Source organism: Xiphophorus couchianus, chromosome 3 (genome assembly GCF_001444195.1).
Source record: "Xiphophorus couchianus chromosome 3, X_couchianus-1.0, whole genome shotgun sequence".
In the NCBI taxonomy this organism is placed as follows: domain Eukaryota; kingdom Metazoa; phylum Chordata; class Actinopteri; order Cyprinodontiformes; family Poeciliidae; genus Xiphophorus; species Xiphophorus couchianus.
Genome location: NC_040230.1, coordinates 19,745,603 through 19,763,620, shown reverse-complemented (window position 1 = coordinate 19,763,620; position 18,018 = coordinate 19,745,603). Strand labels below are relative to the sequence as shown.

The 18,018-nt window shown below is 43.1% G+C and overlaps 1 protein-coding gene across 3 annotated transcripts in view; it reads right to left on the bottom strand.

The window, feature by feature from the left end:
* hivep3b (HIVEP zinc finger 3b) overlaps positions 1 to 18,018 on the bottom strand; it is a 49,127-nt gene that overhangs the window by 7,921 nt on the left and 23,188 nt on the right. The window contains exons 2-7 of one of the 3 annotated variants that reach the window (XM_028012266.1): positions 16,693 to 16,802; positions 12,224 to 12,318; positions 7,904 to 10,234; positions 7,125 to 7,414; positions 4,997 to 7,006; positions 3,320 to 3,465 (exon numbers count right to left, since the gene is read on the bottom strand). In XM_028012266.1, coding sequence (XP_027868067.1) covers positions 3,320 to 3,465; positions 4,997 to 7,006; positions 7,125 to 7,414; positions 7,904 to 9,884 — 4,427 coding nt within the window. In that variant the 5' untranslated portion in view covers positions 9,885 to 10,234; positions 12,224 to 12,318; positions 16,693 to 16,802. The remainder of the gene's footprint in view (positions 1 to 3,319; positions 3,466 to 4,996; positions 7,007 to 7,124; positions 7,415 to 7,903; positions 10,235 to 12,223; positions 12,319 to 16,692; positions 16,803 to 18,018) is intronic. The other 2 variants (XM_028012265.1, XM_028012264.1) reach the window with 2 other exon arrangements.

Sequence of the window (18,018 nt, the reverse complement as noted above, 5' to 3'; positions counted from 1 at the left end):
TACTGCAAGTTTTAGACATTTTTCTGCTTCAGCACAGCTGCTTTAAATTGATGGCTGATTAACAGATTTTTGCTAAACTGCAATCACCTGAATTATGTCTGTTAAATCAGAGACGCATCCTAAATGTGCAGGGTTGGCAAACACTAAATTATTGCATGTATTTGAATTCAGCATGTTTTACTCTGATTCCCAAAACAAAATTCAGTGCAACTAAATATCCACTTTCCAGCAGTTCAAAACCCAATAGCAAAGTTCAGACCCAGCTGAGAAGGAGCAAGAACACTTTTGAGATAATTATTTAAGAAAAAAATGTCAAAATGCAGAAGAGTAATAGGGGTATCAATACCTTTTCTAACCCCACATGTTTTAATGAATAGTAAACAACAGGTCAAACCTACATTTGCCTTTTGTCCTGGCAGCTACGGCTGCTAACGCTAAAAACATATTTTCAAGTTGAAGGTCTAAACTACTTGCGCTTTTCTTTCTGACAGACATCTCTGAAGGTGCAAGGACTAAATCTGACTTGTCACGTGGTTAAAAGATGAATAATTATGCTGTCACACATTGCACACAGGGAGGAATTCAGAGTGTCAACAACTTTAGAGAGAAATAAATAACTGGTCTTAACAGAGTACGGAAACAAAACATTCTGCTCTGTTCATAGCTTTAGCTTCTGAGCTTTTTTTCAGCATGTACTGCATGAAAGTGAAGAAGGACATCATGTATCTATAGGCATGATAGAGACGACTTGGAGCAGACTGGGAAAGGAATGTATGATACAGGCAGCATGAGCGGACAACAGGAGGAGGGAGGAAAACAGCGGGGTCTTTATGGCAGAAGATGCACTTCCCTAGTGTGTGTAACGTGTGGCTGGAAATCATAAAGAGTGTGAATTAGTGCCTTATCTCCTGTTAAGCAGACACCTGCTTCACTCTCAATCTGTTCTGCACATGAACACAAGACAGAAGCCTTACTGTCTGTCCACACATCTCAAAATCCAGTCAGAATTGTCTCTTTAATATCCCATTTCATACCAATGTAAATTATTACCAGAAAATAAAACAATATGGGAATGATTTAAATCTGTCTACCACTTGAGTAGACATGAGTACACATCTTCCTGTATTATATACTTCTTCCTCTGCTTTAGTACGAATGTATCTCTATGAAATCAGGGGGAAAACTTCCAGCTTTACAACACAGGGACTATGAGTACCAAATTAAGGACCAGTATGCACGCTCATTCTTAGAAGCGCATGCACCACTGTTCCTGGGATAACTTAGTGTTTTATGAAAATCTATGAAAGGCTGGAAAATTCTAAACTGTAAGCATTGTTTTTTATTTTTGGAGATGTCAGCACAAAGACTTAAAGCAGCTGAAGAGACAACACAGTTTGCTTGGCACCGTAGGATGGCGAGGGTGGTTTAATTTCATAGACTGTCTCATAACCATCACACTTTTGCCCATGTGGTTTCCATACAGCCCACTTCTTGTGTTCTTCTGCACACGCTGCAGATAATTACACATTCATAGGTGAAAAAATAAGGACCCAAGGAGTGATGGTGCAGAACAACCAATGACAAGATACAGAGGCTGACAGGTTTACATCCACTCATCATTGTGTTTAATGGCATTTCAAAGTTGTTGCTTTTCCAGATTGGAAAAAGGATACAACATTTAACCCTCCTGTTATGTTGTTATGTCTGAAAATTTGACCAACCCTATTATCAGAAATGACACTTTAAAGAAAAAAAAAAAAAAGATTCCAGCATCGGCCCTTCAATGTTAACGTTGGTCTTCTCTATCTACTACAAAGCCAGTTTTGATGCATCTGGATGGAGCATCAGGTTTCAATCAAATAGCCGTTGATGACTTTAGGAGTATGTCTTCATTATTACAATAATTTTTTGTGACACAGCTGTACGACCGGCAGCAAAGCAGACCCTCAGCATGATGTCATCACTACCATGCTTGTTGATGTCGTTATTAGACTTACGGCTTCACCTTGAAAACTCCACGCGACTGTGGGGAAACAGTAAAATCTTTGTACCACATGACCTTAAAACTTTTTTTTCCTCTGATTTGGCTTGTCCATGTGGGCAGCTGCAAAATTGAAGGAATCGATTTTGGAGCTGGAGCTTCATTCTGGGTCTGCGCTCTCTTCACTGCAAGCATTGAGAGTTGTGTTTCAGCAGTATGCTGTTCATGGCAAGCTCGAGCCTGAGTGGTTCCAAGACTTTTTCTCTTCAACATCTTCACTAATTTACTTTTCTCTAAGTTTAGACGAGTTGTTTGAAGCCTCCACACAGCTGGGAGTTGTAAAAGAAAACGTTAACATTAAAACTGACTTTGGGATGAGCACTGAGTAAAGTAGGCTGGCTTGTGTCACAATCAATTCACAAGTGCATTTTATAACCAGTTATAGTACATAAAATTGAGTTCAATCCAACTTCAACTCATATGCACAGTTAAGTCCAAAATCATACCACCAGCATATTTACATTTAAATACTTTTCAATCAACCAAATAGATTGTTTCAGATGGGAGAGACATGAATCTATAGAACCAAAAACTTGTTTTATTTATCTTAATAGAAATTACATATCAAAAAGTTTTTAGTAGTCAAAAAATATTTACTGGCATTATAGCAATCAAACTTTTAATTTATAATTGCTGAGTAGCTTTCTGCATGTTGTCACAGGGATTTTTGATCGTTTATCTTTGGTTAAAAGCTGTGAGTCTTTGAGGTTGGAAGGTCTCCTTACCATCGCCCTAATCTTTAGTTCCCTCCACAGATTCTCTATCAGATTCAAATCAGGCTGGGCTGGACCAAAATGTAAATATTATCTTCAGTAAGAAGAAGGATGTAGGTTAAAAAATTAAAAAAAAGATAACATAACACTTTAAAACTAAATCTGCCAGGGATATGAATGACTTTGGAGTGAACTGTTAATACTGAGTGTTTAAGCCTACATTCAGTTTTGTATGAATATCATCTGTATTGACTGTCATGGATAAAAATATCATGCACTCTACACTCCCACACGTACACACACTCAAAGCAGATGCACTGACACACAGCTCTCACTCCAAACCAACACATCTTAGAAGCAGAAATTCACGCCAGCAGTTAGCGCAAAAAGCTTGGCTACAGGTACAAACGAGGTCCGCTGGGCCGCAGTGCCTCTCTATTCTGCTACTCTCATTCTCAACTCAGCTCAATATGACCAATTTTTTTTGTTTGCCTTTATCAGGAAGAACTTTTGTAATGATGAATGACCATGTTTCAAAATATGTTCTAAAGACGGTTGCACCTACCCTCCTTCAAAGATTCGGACCAAACTAGCTTCGCCTTGCTTGGAGGTGGAAGGACCCTCCTCTTCCCTCGTCTCTTTGATGTTCTCCTTCTCGTGTGTCTCCTCATCCTTCATCTCAGGCAGGGTGCAGCGTGGGGTGTCTTGTACCTACGTTCAAGACAAATAACTTTAAATACTACATGGTTAATTTTAAAGAGCATAACACAGTTCTAGTTCTAGCTCTCTTTAAATAAATGCCACAATATTTACATTATAGAGTATATTGCAAAAAGTATAACCCTTTTCTCTTTTGTTTCCTTACAGCAAAGAGTCATTGTTTCTATGTCAAGTCTCAAGTATCCAAGGGTCAAGTCCAAGCCAAGTCTCCAGTCTTTGATTTAATTTAATTTAATCTAATCCATAACATCTAGCACATCTCTAACTCTGCATTATTGTAAGTTAGGATTCAAAACATGTAGCGATTGTTCTTCGGCCTAAATGTCTACATGATCATTTAATACTAATTTTAAGCATTTTTTAACAATTATGTCTTAATCTATTACTATTCATAACAACGTGTCTTTATAATGAATAAGTTAACATCTGTTTATCCCTTTCTATTCCTTTCCTTCCTATTGTCCACATTTGTATTATGTATTCCACTAAATAGTTTGGAGTGTTTCCTTCACCTCGCTTTGAGCTGGATAATTTTTCATAATAGCGGAAAAAACATTTTGGTCGTTGCTTTAAATTTGCTCAATTCAAAATAGTAAAGATGTTCAAATGTACTGTATAAATTATAAAACAATGAAAAGGTCATGGCGCTGTAAGCAATTGAAAGCATGTTAAACAGCAGAAATCCTCTTATTTAAGTTTTTGCAGCCAGAGATGTCCTTTGTATTGTTGCAGTTAACAGGGAAAGAATGTTGGAGGTAAGTTAAGTTTATTTTGTTCTGAAATTATCTACAGTTATTTAATACACTTCCAATTGGAGAAACATTAATATGGTCATAATTATAAAACTACACCTAGCATGAAGAGCGACAGGCTTCATTTCAATCTTTATTATGTGACTTTATTAAAGTGCTACTAAGACTTGACTCTCACACCAGGAGACCAAGTAAAGTCTCAAGTCTTTGGGGCAAGTCTAAAGTTTGAAGTCTATTATTCAAACTCTGACCTACATCCACAAACGTTAATATATTTTATTAAAATTTTATGAACAAGACCAACACAAAATAGTGCATATTTATGATGAAGAATACAATAGTACATTGTTGCTGCTTTGAGTGCATTTTTATTCAACTCCCTAAGTAAGTTCTTAGTAGAATCACTGTTTACTGCAATTGCAGCATCAGAACAGATATAGTTCTGCAGAGATTATATTACACATGGATTTACTAGTTTTCTTTTTAATTTCTAAACGGGTTACATCTAACGCCAATTGTTTGCATTAGATGGATTTTATAAAGGAATGCCAAAGTAAAGGGAATGCTTGTCATTTTTCAGATTTTATTTGTAAAAAGAAAACCTTGAAAATCATATTTGATTTTCCTTCCACTATGCGCTACTTTGCACTGGTCTGTCATATGACGTCCAAATGAGACGCCTTCAAGAGTCTGTCTATGACTAAATGTGAAAAACGTCAGGAGTTATAAATCTGTCTTCAAGGCATTATATTGTGTGTGTTTGTGTTTACCTCTGAAATTTGTGGAGTTGTGCTGCTTTCAGAGACCAGTTCACCTCTGGCTGGTGCCGAAGCAGTGGCCATGGTGTATGTCTCGGAGCTGTGCTTCTGTTTAGAGCACAGCAGAGACAGAGCCACCTTAGTGCTGATGCCTGGCAGATTGGGGTTGTGTGCGCTGACACTCCATGTAGAATAAACTGAGGTACAGGGGTCTCTCTCAGCAGACGGGTTGGGTTTGACATACTTCAGGTAGCACCAGTTTACTGAGGTGGAAGTGTGTAGGCTAGGGTATGAAGGGGGGCTTGGCTTCTCAACCCCCACTACTGGAGTTGGGACCTCTTCCTTTTTTGGATTTGTCTTCTCAGTTGATTTCTCCTTTCTTTCCCTTTCTTCTCTGTTATTTTTCCATAGGAGTTGTTCCTGCACCTCTTCTAATTTGACACTTGTGCCTTCTATTCTATTTGGTTGCTGTTTCTCTCCGTCATCTAGTGTCCTCCCTAAGTTTTTGCTTTCTTCTTCTTGGCTTACCTTGGGTTCTACATCTTCTTCCTCTTCAACACTCTTCTGTTGCTCCTCCTCCTCTTCTTTTACTCTTTTCTGGTGACGCTTAGCCTCAGTGCTGAGCTCTAGACTAGCGGCAGGTGAAAGCATGCGTTTGCTTCCTCCAGGTCCCAGAGAACCATAGTCACCCTCAGACACTGAGGACAGCTCTTTCGAGAGGGACAGAGGGAGAAGACTCTGGATGGATGGAGATGGAACTTTCAGATAGGATCCTTGCAGCTTGTCCCGTTCTGTTTGGGCCATGATGATCATAGCTGTGCAAGAAGTTGATTCCTGTGAGCGAGTGGAAGCCAGAATCTGGGAGAGTGTGGTATACATGGCACTGGCAAAGGTAGGTCTATGAGTTTGGAGGCGCACTGGCACTACAAGTGATACCACTGGTGTAAACTGTGCCAGGCATGTGGCAATGACTGGCTGTTGTTGGTGGTATGACATGGTTACAAGAGAGTGATGGGTCAGAGCTGATGACATGGAGGAGATGGATGGCCTGGTCTCTGCAGAGGACTGAGGAGGAATGTGTGTGCCAAGACTTGGCGGAAAAGGAAAGTACTGAGGCTGATTACTTCTAACCCTTGAGGAGCTAGGGAGAGGAACAAGGGGTGGGAGATGATGTAGTGGTATTCTCAACCGTTCTGGCAAGAGGATCTGTCCTGGGTGGGTCTGTATAGGAGATCCAGAGTGTGAATGTGAGAAGCCTCTGTGAATGACTTCGGGGGGCAGAACCTCAGTTTTGGATGTAGTTATGGGGAGTAGTTGTGAAAGTGCACCTCTTTGAAAAAAGTGTTGTCCTCTGTGTTGCAAAGGGAGCACATCGTGAGAGGATGAGGACATTTGAGACTGCATTAACTGATTGGGCTTCCCTGTGGCATCCAGACAGAAGTGGGGACTGACTTCAGTAGGGTAGACATAAGGCATGTTGGGGTGAGAAGGACCAGGCATTGGGCTTTGACTAATGTTACCCACCATCTCCTGCTCTGTTTCACCTAAAGTGGCCTGTTTTACAAGAAGAAACTTTCTCCTGTCTTTCCAGGAGGATGTAGACTGCTGAGAGGAAAGAGATCCGTAATCAAAGGATTTACTTCTTGTCTCTGAGATCTGTTCAGTTTGTTGGGGCCTAGGAGGGGCCTGCTCTGAGGCTGAACGCCTCATCTCCTTGTGGGTTTGGTTGTGTTGGTGAGAAGCAGATGGGACCATCAGCATCTGGGAGCTTTGACTGCCAGAACCCCAGACAACTGGCTCTGAACGTATTGTGTCCTCAAAGGAAGCAGAGAGGCTTGAGACATTGCTTTCTTGACTAGGGCTGCGTGGAAGAGATGAAGACTCAAAGCTGGACTCCCCAGAAGACTGAGCTGCTTCTGCTAAGCGGAGTCTTTTCTTCTTTGGTGGCAGCTTTTCTGCAGGTAGTTGAGCCAGAGTCTGGCTCCGCTGGGGCCACTGGAACTCCTCTGTTTTCTCGAGTTCCTACAAAAGAACTACAAATTAACAAAGTATCCTGGGTAAGCAAATATGTACAAAAGTCTTAAAAAGTGCAGTCCAATTTGTGTAATTAGACTAGACTAAGGAGGAAAATCTTGCATACCTTGGATGAAGATGCTTTCACTGGGGGTGAAACAGATGGCATGTCGGAATCAAGCTCCAAAGTAACAAATATCTCCGGCACTTGGATGTTTGGCTGACGGATGAGGCGGGATGTGGAGGGAGAGGGTTTTGGCTCAGATTGTTGTGGCTGCGGATTTTCTCTGAGGTCTGGCTCCTGGCTTTCCATCGATATACTTTCTTGTTTTTCAAAAGAACTTGTGTGTTGGATGACAGAAACACCCTTCCTGCCCCGTTCCTGCTGTTGGTTTGGCTCATTATGTAAAGTAACACCTAGAGGCAATGACCAGACAAAAACATAGAAGGTAGTATCAACTTCAATGGCTCCAGGGTTATAATATTTTTTTTTAAATTAGCTGTGTTCTACACTAATGTCTCATGTAACAGAATCTTTCCTTTATGTTTTTTCAAGTTTGAAATAAAGATGTACATGTAAATATTAAAATGTTGGTCCTGTATTTGACTTAGTCTATTTAGGTTCAGGCTGAACTGAAATAGATTAAAATGGGTCAAATACAAACCAATGCAATTCTAGGTCTTTAGAGCCAGTACTCTGCATCTTGTAGATTTGTCCAACAGACTTGCATAAGACATCATTTTTAAATAAATTTTCCTTCTGTTATCAAGTTTTGCAGGAATCTCCTAGTGATCAGTTCATCAAAACTAAGTCTGTTGGAAGCAGGTCACATCTAAAAGATTCAGCGCTTTGCCTCTGGAGAACAGAATTACCCAGTAATCCAATACAAGGATGCATAAACAAACCTGAGAGGCCTTGGCTGTGCTCTGGTCTGCTTGGCACTGGAATGAGACCTTCAGAGCTGCCTGATATGGGTACAGTTCCAGGACTGGGGGGGTCCTCCTCTAGGCTCTCCTCTTTCCTCCTCTTCCTCACAGCCATGGCCAGTGCTCGGAACTTGGAGTGCATCAGTGGGGGACGATCCTCTCTGCATGGGCTACATGCATCAATGCCCTCTTGTTTTGGTCCTGGACATATTCTTTTGTGACCCTCATAGTCCTCACTGTGCTGAAAGCCAACACCACAAGATCTACATTCGAAAATGCTTTGACTCTTTTGCGGATGATGTGGTTGCTTGCCTGAATGGGTTCCTCTGGCTGAGGAAGATGAGGATGCAGGGATGCTCTCCTCCAACATCGACTCAGCACCCAGGGGTACCTCTATGGCAGGCTGGCGTCTGAGCATACGTTGTGCACCTCTCATCTCTGCAACCACTGCTTGCTGCTCATCAAATGACTGGCTAAGGCGGTAACTTCTTGGAGACATGGTGCCCGAAGTGAGGGGCTCTACTTGGCTTGTAGTTGATGGCAATGAGTGGCTTCTAAGAAGAGGCACTGCTGAAAGTTCCTGTGTACTCAATGGATCCGCCTCAGAGTTTTGGGGGTGCCTCAAACCGCTGGGACCTGCAGCTTCTATTTTTGGGTCAAATGTGTAGGGATCTTTAGGGATAACAAATTTGGGTGACTCCATACTACTTTTCCTGGAGATGGAGGAGCGTCTAGGCTTTACACTGTCAATCTCACTGGTGTCTACTACTGCTTCATTAATAGTAATGAGCTTGGTAATGTGTTCAATAACTTGAGTTTTGGGTACAGCAAAGGGAATGCTTTTGTCCTCACTTCCTGATGATGAGGAATGTGAAGTAGGAAGCTGGTGCTGGTGGGGACTGCGCTGCTGTCCTCCAAGTCTTCCATACTTCCCTAGAATAATTTCTGCATAGGTTTTGGCACTGGAACTTGGAGGGCTGACTTGGGACAGGTCGGTACTGCCTGATCCAGAAAAGTAGCCAGACTCTGTGCTGCCCTTACTACCCGGGCCTAATGATGAAGATGATGTGGAGAGGGAAGAGGAGGGAGGGTCATCTGGTGAAGCCATGGGGCCCCGTTTCCTAAGTCTCAATGCCAGTCTTTGCTTGACAGCCTGAGAATCCTCAGGCCTTTGGCTCTCCTCAGAGCCTCCAAGCCGCTCTTTAGCCCCTTTCCTCTGCTGTCGAAGCATCTCTTTAGAAGAAGATTTTCTGCGCTGGCCAGTCTCATCTTCGGATTCAGTGCTTTCTCCCTCTGTGTGCTCTTCAGGGTCTTCTCCAATACTGCTACCCTCTGGTCCACTCAAACTGGGCTCATCTCGGCTGGAGGCCAGACCTACTTTAATGCGATGGGCGTGGGACTTGCGGTGTTTGTACAAATTGCTCTTGGTCTTGAAAGAAAAGCCACACGGAGCACAAGGATAGGGTCTTTCTCCTGTGTGGGAGCGAATGTGTTTCTCAAGAACACTTGGCTTGGCACATGGACGACCACAATACGAACACACATATTTCCCTGGCTTTTGAGGTTTCTTCTCCCCCTTTTTGGGAGAGCTGACACCTTCTAGAGCCTCATGACTGGAGTGAGATGGCCCCCCATGACTATGCTCACCCTGGGTGGAGGACATAGTGGTGAGGGATGAGGATGAGGAGGAACTTGCAGGGAAAAAACTGGCTCCAGAGATACCAGGGGTTTCTGAATGCTGCCATGCTGCTGCTTGCTGCTGCTGTAACCGAAGCAGGTCGGTCCGTTTGGGTTGACGATTTTGCAAGCGCCCCAAAGCTCTATGTACAGGACGAGGATTGGGAGGCTGCTGGGGTTGCTGAGGTGGACAAGACCCTAATGAAGACTCAGCTGTTGCATGCTGCGGCTCTTGCCTTCCAGAGCGCTCCCCATTGGCCGGACGGCTGGGCTCAGCCTCCATAGAGTGGGGAGGAGACCTCACAGACACGTAACAAAGGGCTCTGTGAGCCTCATTGGTTTAATCGCATGGCAAAATAAGGTCAGAGGCGATGGAACATCGAGAGATTGAACTGTAAATCAAAAATTAGGACTTTTTTCAGAGTGGGCCGAGAGTTAATCCAAAGTTCCAACTGAGGCATCATTAAAAGGTGCTCTGGAGCTGCATTGATGCAGGTAAACATGAAAGCTCTCTCTGTGCAAAGCAGCTAAACTTATCTCCAGCCACAGCCATTCTAGCAGTCCTCCTAGGGTGATGCACACATCTTCTTTGTTGATTGTGGAGAGTGGCAGCTGCTCAGCTTCTGGGTGGATCTAAAGAAATTAAAAAATAAAGAAAATATTGGTCACAAAACAGGATATATATTAATGCTGTGTATTTTTTAGATGTACTGACATCAATACTTTAGTCTTCTTAATAATCTTATCTGTAGTTCTAACTTAGCTTGCCAGTTGCCAAAGTTAGAGGTGTTGTATCACACCTCTAACTTATTGACCAATGGAGATAGACACTAGACCCCACAGTGCTGATCATTCCTTCTCAAGGTCAATTCACAGTTTGAACATGTAATCTCCATGGAAAGACCCTGGCTGGGAATTAAGCCTGGGACTCAAACTCACTGTAAAATATGGTGGATGATCTATTATATGAGTCTGTTTTTGTGCTATATGACATTGGAACCATGTCACAGAGATAAAAGCCTGGCGTATCTGTCAATTCCATGATTTAAGTCCTATGGAGGACTTGTGAAGTGGGATGAAGAGAAGAAACCATTAGAGAGAGAACCCAGAACTATTGATGATCTAGAACAGGGATGTCCAAGTCCAGTCCTCAAGAGCTACTCTCCTTCAACTTTTAGATGTATCCCTTCTCAAAACACCTGAATCAAATGAACGTTTAGTTGCCAGGTCTCAAAAGAGCTGAATTACATACTGATGAGGGAAATCAACCATTTGAGTCAGGTATATGGGAGAATTATTGAATTGGACTGTGTAGCACTGTTTTTTTTTTTCCTCGAGCAATGTATATGTGTCATTTATTCAAAATTTAATTTGTAAAACAGTATCAGGAAGTGCCATTTAGTTTGATAGAGGAAAAGCAATCCTTAACCAATCAAGTCAATATTTATGTAATGCAGTATTTCAAAACATTATAGTGATCCGGACAAATGTACACGACAACATGGCATATAAATATTTCTAAATCTTCATATGAGTTATAGAAAATGTTATTACAAAACAATCTAATTTTGAACTGTTGCTTACAGAAGGTATTTTAAGTTCATTGTATCACATCTGACCAAAGAGCAGTCCACACTGCAGGGGTCAGAGAAGCCTGAGGTCCACCAGGCAACATCCACAGCATGGGCACTTACAGTCATACAGCCAAGGCCCCAGTATGAGAGCAAGAAGTCAAAACAAATGTTGCAAATTCTACATGTGCTTATCTGATCTGGCAGCAAAGCAGAGAGAGGTAAATGGTGTAGATTGCTTTCCGGGCTTCAAACTTTCAAAAACTTGGGGAGGGAGCATTTCAGTGTCAGCTCCCTCCCCACGCTTACTGCCACCAGGCTATGTCAGGATCCCAGGAAAACCTTTTATCAAGATAGATCTATTGTAATATTTCCCACTTAGACACTACTAGAAAGCTGTGTTTATGAGGAGCTAAGAATAGCTGATCACAGAGACTCAGAGATGAGGCTGGAGTGAAATCTTATTCTTTATCAAGATCTATGTTCTGTAATATTCCCCCCTCCCCAATTGCTACAAAAGTTGTACTCAGGCTCAACTCAAGACACAGGATTCTTGTACTGCAGCCAGTAAAAGCACACTGGGGGGAACGGACAGAGCCAATCATAACATTTTCAGTTAGCAGCCATGCTTGACTGCTGACAGACTCTCGGCACGGGCTCATCCAGAGTATCATTCACTATCTATGACACTGACACCGTCTTCAACCCCCTAACCCTGTCACACTCTGGTGATGAGCGCTCGGTAAAAGGAGGACGCCCTGTGTGTTCTCTTCATAGCTGCATATCTCTGCAGCGGGGGAACAGGCAGACAGAGCAAACGCAGCCAAAAATCTGCACAGATTTTCTGGAAAATATTAGAGAGAAGCAGGTGATGGAGGAAAAGAAACAGAGGTGGGAAGTGATGAGACAGTGGCTAAATAATCAGACCCAAGAGATGACTACGGCTTACGGTGCCAGCAGTGTCAGTGCGGTAATGACAGCTTTTCATAATGACAAAAACACAGCAGTCAGCCTTCATTAAAAACGGTGAAAAAAAAAGGATAAGAATCACCTTTCCTTTTGGCAAAAACTTGACATATTCTTGCCTCGGTCTCCACGTTTTCCCACATTTCGGATGAGGGCCAATCATCTGTCCAGCTTGTGTTTCTTTAAAGCAGAGAAGTCTTTCATTACAGTGGATTTCCAGCAACAACACTGGGCCATTACGCAGCACAACAAACCGAAACACCATTAAATTTCACTTCTGTTTTCTTTTTTCCCTCCTCCACAGTTTGATGGCTGCTGCAGCTGTTTCTATCCTGGGATGTTTGAACCAGCAGGGACACGTTATTCTGCTGGACTATGAGAACAGCATCAAGAAGAAGTTGACGTAAAACCAAAAAATATCTAAAGGGGATTCTTAAGTATGCACCACAAATTAGCAAAAACAGCAGATAAACATTAGCAAAATGAGCAAACTGGGAATTGGGCAGTGCCGCGTGTCTAGAGAGGGAAGCAGATTATTGGACATCAGTCCTGAATAGTTGATTCAGGAGCATTGATGCATGTAAATAGAAAATGTTTAAAAAGAATTGTGGAGAGCTGTGCCTAAAGCGTCTGTCACCGACCAGATGCGGCCGGTGTGGGCTGTTTAACAGAACATAAGGGTGTGTTTTCTAATTCTGGCATGAAAATAATCAGTGGTGCCTTTTATACTGCCCCTACTCTCTGCAGCTATTCTCCTGAACAGTAGACATCACCACAAAAATCTGCCTGTTTTCTATAAGTGATAGAAGAAGAAACTATAGGAAATACACTCCCAATAAACAACACAGATTGACTTTTTAAGACCTAGTTGAAGTAGATTTTAAAGTCCATGTGGCATTTTCCCAAAACATATTCTTCCTGTAGTTGTATTCAACCAAACTCAGGCTGCTTTCAGCCTCCACCATGCTCACTCTTCCTTTCAAGCCACTGCAAATCAATTGGTTGGAACAAATTCATCCTTCAGACAAATGTTTGACAGAACAGAGAGATTAGGACTAGACTGATTTCAGTACATCAACATAGTTTAACCTAATCACTGCAGCACACACTCACAGATAATCTACAACAAAATGTGTCCAGACAGATGATAATTTGATATATTGTGGTATATTTTTTGGAAGGCTTGCCAGTATTGTTCAGACCTCACACGAAGCAAAGGAAAAGTGATGGTAGAGAAACCAAGTGGGTGAAAATGAGAAAAAAATTAAATAAAAATGGTCCGGATATAAATAGAAGAGAGAAGACAAAGAGAACAACACACACTCGTACTTCACATCCTCTGTAACAAATGTCTCAGTTCACATAGTTGTTATCAGAGGTTAGGTTTAATGATCTCAGGACCGGCTGTTGATGCAGCCCTTAAACAGGGCAATTAGAAGATTTTTATGAAGGTTTGGGAAGAGCACTGCTTTCATTATTCATCGCAGTCTAGACTGCGAGGTCGGCGCGAGGAAGCACAGTCAGAGCTGTGCCAGGAGGATGAGCGAAAGGAATGCCAGAGACAGCCTACTTTAAGACAAAGCACACACACCCATATGCGCACACATAGTGTAGAGCAGAGGTGCAACCGGAACGAAATGCACAGAAAGCCCTCAAATCTACCTCAGTAAACCTGATCAGCCGATGCCCTGAGGTGACTTACCCTGATTTCAGTCAGGGGGTTTCCTTTCAGACAGATCTCATTCCTCAGAGAAGACATCCTAACAATGGTTCCTGTTACGCACAACAACACTACAACGCGCCATCTTCAATGATTCGCTTATGGCTAAAAATGAAATTAGAATGTGACACACAAGTCTTCTGTTACTGGTGCGGGTGGGGAAAGGGCGTTCCTGCTTCTATTTTTAGGCCAAGGTGTGAGGGGGGAGAATAATCCAGCTGCTCCACAGATTTAAATCTATTTCATGTTAATTCAGAGTTACAGCATCGAAGCTTGTTAAGCTATTTGTTGTGCAAGCTAGTTTCCGGTGTCTCCGCCCGAAATGTGACTAATGACTCGTCGGCAGAGACGGGAAGATGGAGCGAAAGGAGGAATGTGCGCAGGGTGAGCATGCATGTGCAAAGCTCTGTCTGCAGAAACGGGCTGTGATGCAGTCACCCAAGGGAGCCCCTGAAACACAGAGGAGCTCATACTTCATCTCCCTTCTACGCGTGTGTCATCGTGCACGTCAAATGCTGTCTCCCGCCATCATGTTTACTGGATCTAGCGAGTCCCCTCGCCCATCTCAAACTGTAAAATCCCACAAAGCATTTAGCTCCGCTCAGGCTCTAGAGTACAGCAGTTTTACAATTAAATTTGTGAAATGTTTTTGGAAACTGTCTGACACAGACTTAATTTGGAGTTGGTTCAGATTAGCAGGTCAGACCTCAAAGAAAGCTGAAAAAGGTCAGGAGAAGCCAGATTGGCGCATCTCTCATTTAACTGTACAGCTGTATTGTTTACCAATATTTCTTCCTATTTAATTTTACATACACACCATTAAATTGTTTAAATAATGCGTTCATAGAGCAGTCACATCACAATAAAAGTAGAAATCAACCGATCAAGATTTTTCTGATAATTACTGCTTTCTGGTTTCCTTTGTTGTCTTCCTTCCTTACTCAGCTTTTTTTCCTTTCTAAATACTAAAACACAGGAAGGGAAAAGTTTGTTACAGGTTGGTTGATAGATTAAGTAGTTTTGAATCCAAAATTAAATGGAAGACTCACAAGAGCAATCCAATTTATGCATCAAAGCATATATGCCTGATTTTTATTACATGCAAAAATTGCATCAAACATACATGCAGTTGAGTGAAGTGTTTGTAGTCAGGGAAATGGTTAGTGTTCTTGGTTTTAATGGATTTATTGATTATGGGACATAAAAAATATATTTTTTAATTATTTGATCGATTAAAATATCCAATCAAGAGGAAGTCAGAGCTGTGTTTCTGGTGGGCCTATTGTTGCATATTTAATTTAAAGGCTTGATCAATAAATTTGAAACTAAAACGTTTTTGTGTTGTTTATTATTTTTTTTAATAAATCAGCAAAATAAACAAGCTGCACAAACATACTCTGCTTCTCTTCCTCTCCTACTGGTGGTAGCCTGCTGCAAGTTCCCATGGAAACCATTCCTACTCTGAAGCAACGGGCAGATGGAGAGGGAGCTGGAGGTCTAAATTTATCTCCCAGCATCCTCTCTGACTACAGACGCACACTGGCAGCAGGAAGTAAGGTGGGGAACCGCTTTGCCTCGGCGTGCGACAGCACGCTGGCATGACCCCTGACTTTGGCCTCTCCTTCTGAGCAACGACAGAACCACAGTGCCAAGTAAGCAGTACAGTGCTCAATACTGTACAGGTTGCTTTGCAGCATTCCCAGGCTGAAAGGCAGTCGGAAAGTTAAATCACACCCACTCTGCACAGAGCTCTCGGTCAAACCCAGACACTGAAACCCAAACGGTTCCACAGAAACAAAACCAGGCCAGAAAACCCCAAACACCAAGACTCACACCCACCCAGGGTTATCACTGTGTCTGACAAACCCCACATACCAGAGCCCTCGCTCACAGCCGCTCGGCTCTAGTCTGGGATCGCGCTGTGTTTGCTGTGCCTCTGAGGCCAGAGGACATAGAGAGGGATTTCGCAGAGCTCCGATAAGACTGGCACCTCTCAATCGTCGCCGCGCTCGCTCTGACTAATAACACAACTCTGTGCAGTTGCAGGTAAACAGGTTTCATTCGGGAAGGAGCGGAGCGTGGGTAAAAACATGAGAGGCTCTCCATCGCCACTTTGTTGACATACACACAAAATTAAAAGTGGTAGGTTCTCCGTCCTCTTATTTGCGGATGCGGTTGCCTTAAAACATAATTGAGGAAAGTTGCAAAGAAAATAAAAATTAAAGTGCCATCTTTCAAACACTACATGTCTATGGACATCTTTTTTTAAGGCTGGCCAAAAACTTTCCTGGCCAAATTATTTTCCACTAACTAAAGGCGTCAAAAGTCAGACTTGGTTAGTCCATTTGCTCAACCCCAGTGACCCTGGATCCACATACAGACATCAGCACACGTCTTTTGGTTGACATCTCTTCACCTTCCACTTCCCAACTCCAAACTGCCCCCCATCAATGTTATATTCTTAATCAATATTAAAGCAAAACTTTGCTCTCAGGATTAAAAACAATAGAGAAACACACAAATCAATCGCATAACACATGCATAGTTCTGGAACTTCCCCTAAAATTATAGCAGGCTATGAATTTGCACCCATACCCAGCAGAAACAGTAACCTGGTGACTCCTTTATGAAAAGCTGCACTGAGATCACTGCTGAAACTCTGAATTATCCCAATCAACTTTTGTATAAACCTACAAATTTCTACTCCCCATTTTTTTTCTTTGGGAAAATATGAGCAGTTGCCGTTTCAAGATGAATTATACAAATATATAAAAAAATTTTAAAAAAGAAATAGAATGAGAGGGGTGCAGAGTGAGACAGAGAGTTTAGATTACCTGACAGAGCAGACCGGTCTTCCCCCTCAGAGACGCTTCACAGGCACTGTGAGACAAGCAGGGAGAGCCAGAGAGTGCGAGCGGATATGACTGCTTGAGTGGGTGTGTTGCTGAGAGAGGAGAGAGAGGAGAAAAAAAAGAGTGATGGAGAAAGACGGAGAGAGGAAGACACTGAATGAATGTTTCTACTATATAAATATTCAGGGAGGAGGAAGATGTCTCAGCAAGAAGAAGAAGCTTCGTGTGAGAGCGTTGCCGAGGGTCTGAGAAAAAAAAAATCCCCTCATTTCTAAATTACTGCAGTACTATTATCATTCACCATTAGCACTCACACGGGGCAGGGTCGTCTACAAACACATTTCACAGCTGTGGCACGCTGCTGCCAACAGACAAGATTACGGACAGGTTCTCGCACGGGGTTTTCCCCTGCAACACACGACGAGGAAGGCGCTTTCTTGCGAGTCATCGTCACCTCCCTTTCAGCAAACTCGTCCTACTCTGTGTCAGTGAAACGAAAGAAAAACTCTGGAGCCTCCTTCAAGAGTGACAAAGCATTCATCATGCGTGCAAAGAAGGCTCCCGGTCTCATCCAACGCGCCGCATCTGTAAATGAATTCCAGAGCGGGATCGGTTCAGACGATTACACAGGAGCCCCCGGGCCGGGCCTACCAGCTCTGCGTCGCCACGCAGAGCGAGCGGGGAGAGCGAGGGAAACAGAAAGAGAAAGAGAGGGAGAATTGAGAATGAGCGGAGGTCCTGCGGTTCCATAGAGATTTGCCTCACTGGCAGAGAGCGCAGGAAGTGTGAGTCACACGGTCTAAAATAAACACGCTCAGCACAGCGTCGAGCCGGCACTCGAGATGAGCGGATGGCTGGGCCGCTGATCAGAAGGCAGGCAGAGGGGAGCATGAATCCATGCAGGCCGGCAACACGTGGTGGCCGTGTGGGACTCACGGCCAGGAGATGGGGATGAGTCAGGAGCAGGCGACGATCCTCTCCTTCTCTAATTGTGTCTTTCTTCATGCCCGTCCGCCTGCTCGTTTGCTTTCAAACGTCCCATTTTCGTGCTTCCTTCATCCCTTCCCCGAGTGATTCTTGTATTAACTACATGCGTCTTCTATTCTTATCTGTGCTTTGTGTTTCCCTCTGCTTTATTTTGCCAAAGTCAATAGGAGTGTTGTTCAGAACCTGGTGATTACCCCCGGCTCAGTGCAGCTGACGGCTGTAGATGGGGTTGTGCCGGCCTGATGCTGCCGGCTTTGCAGGCCCAGGCGCTGTATTGTGTCTGCCTGAATGTGCTCATTGTCACCCTTTACAGCACACACC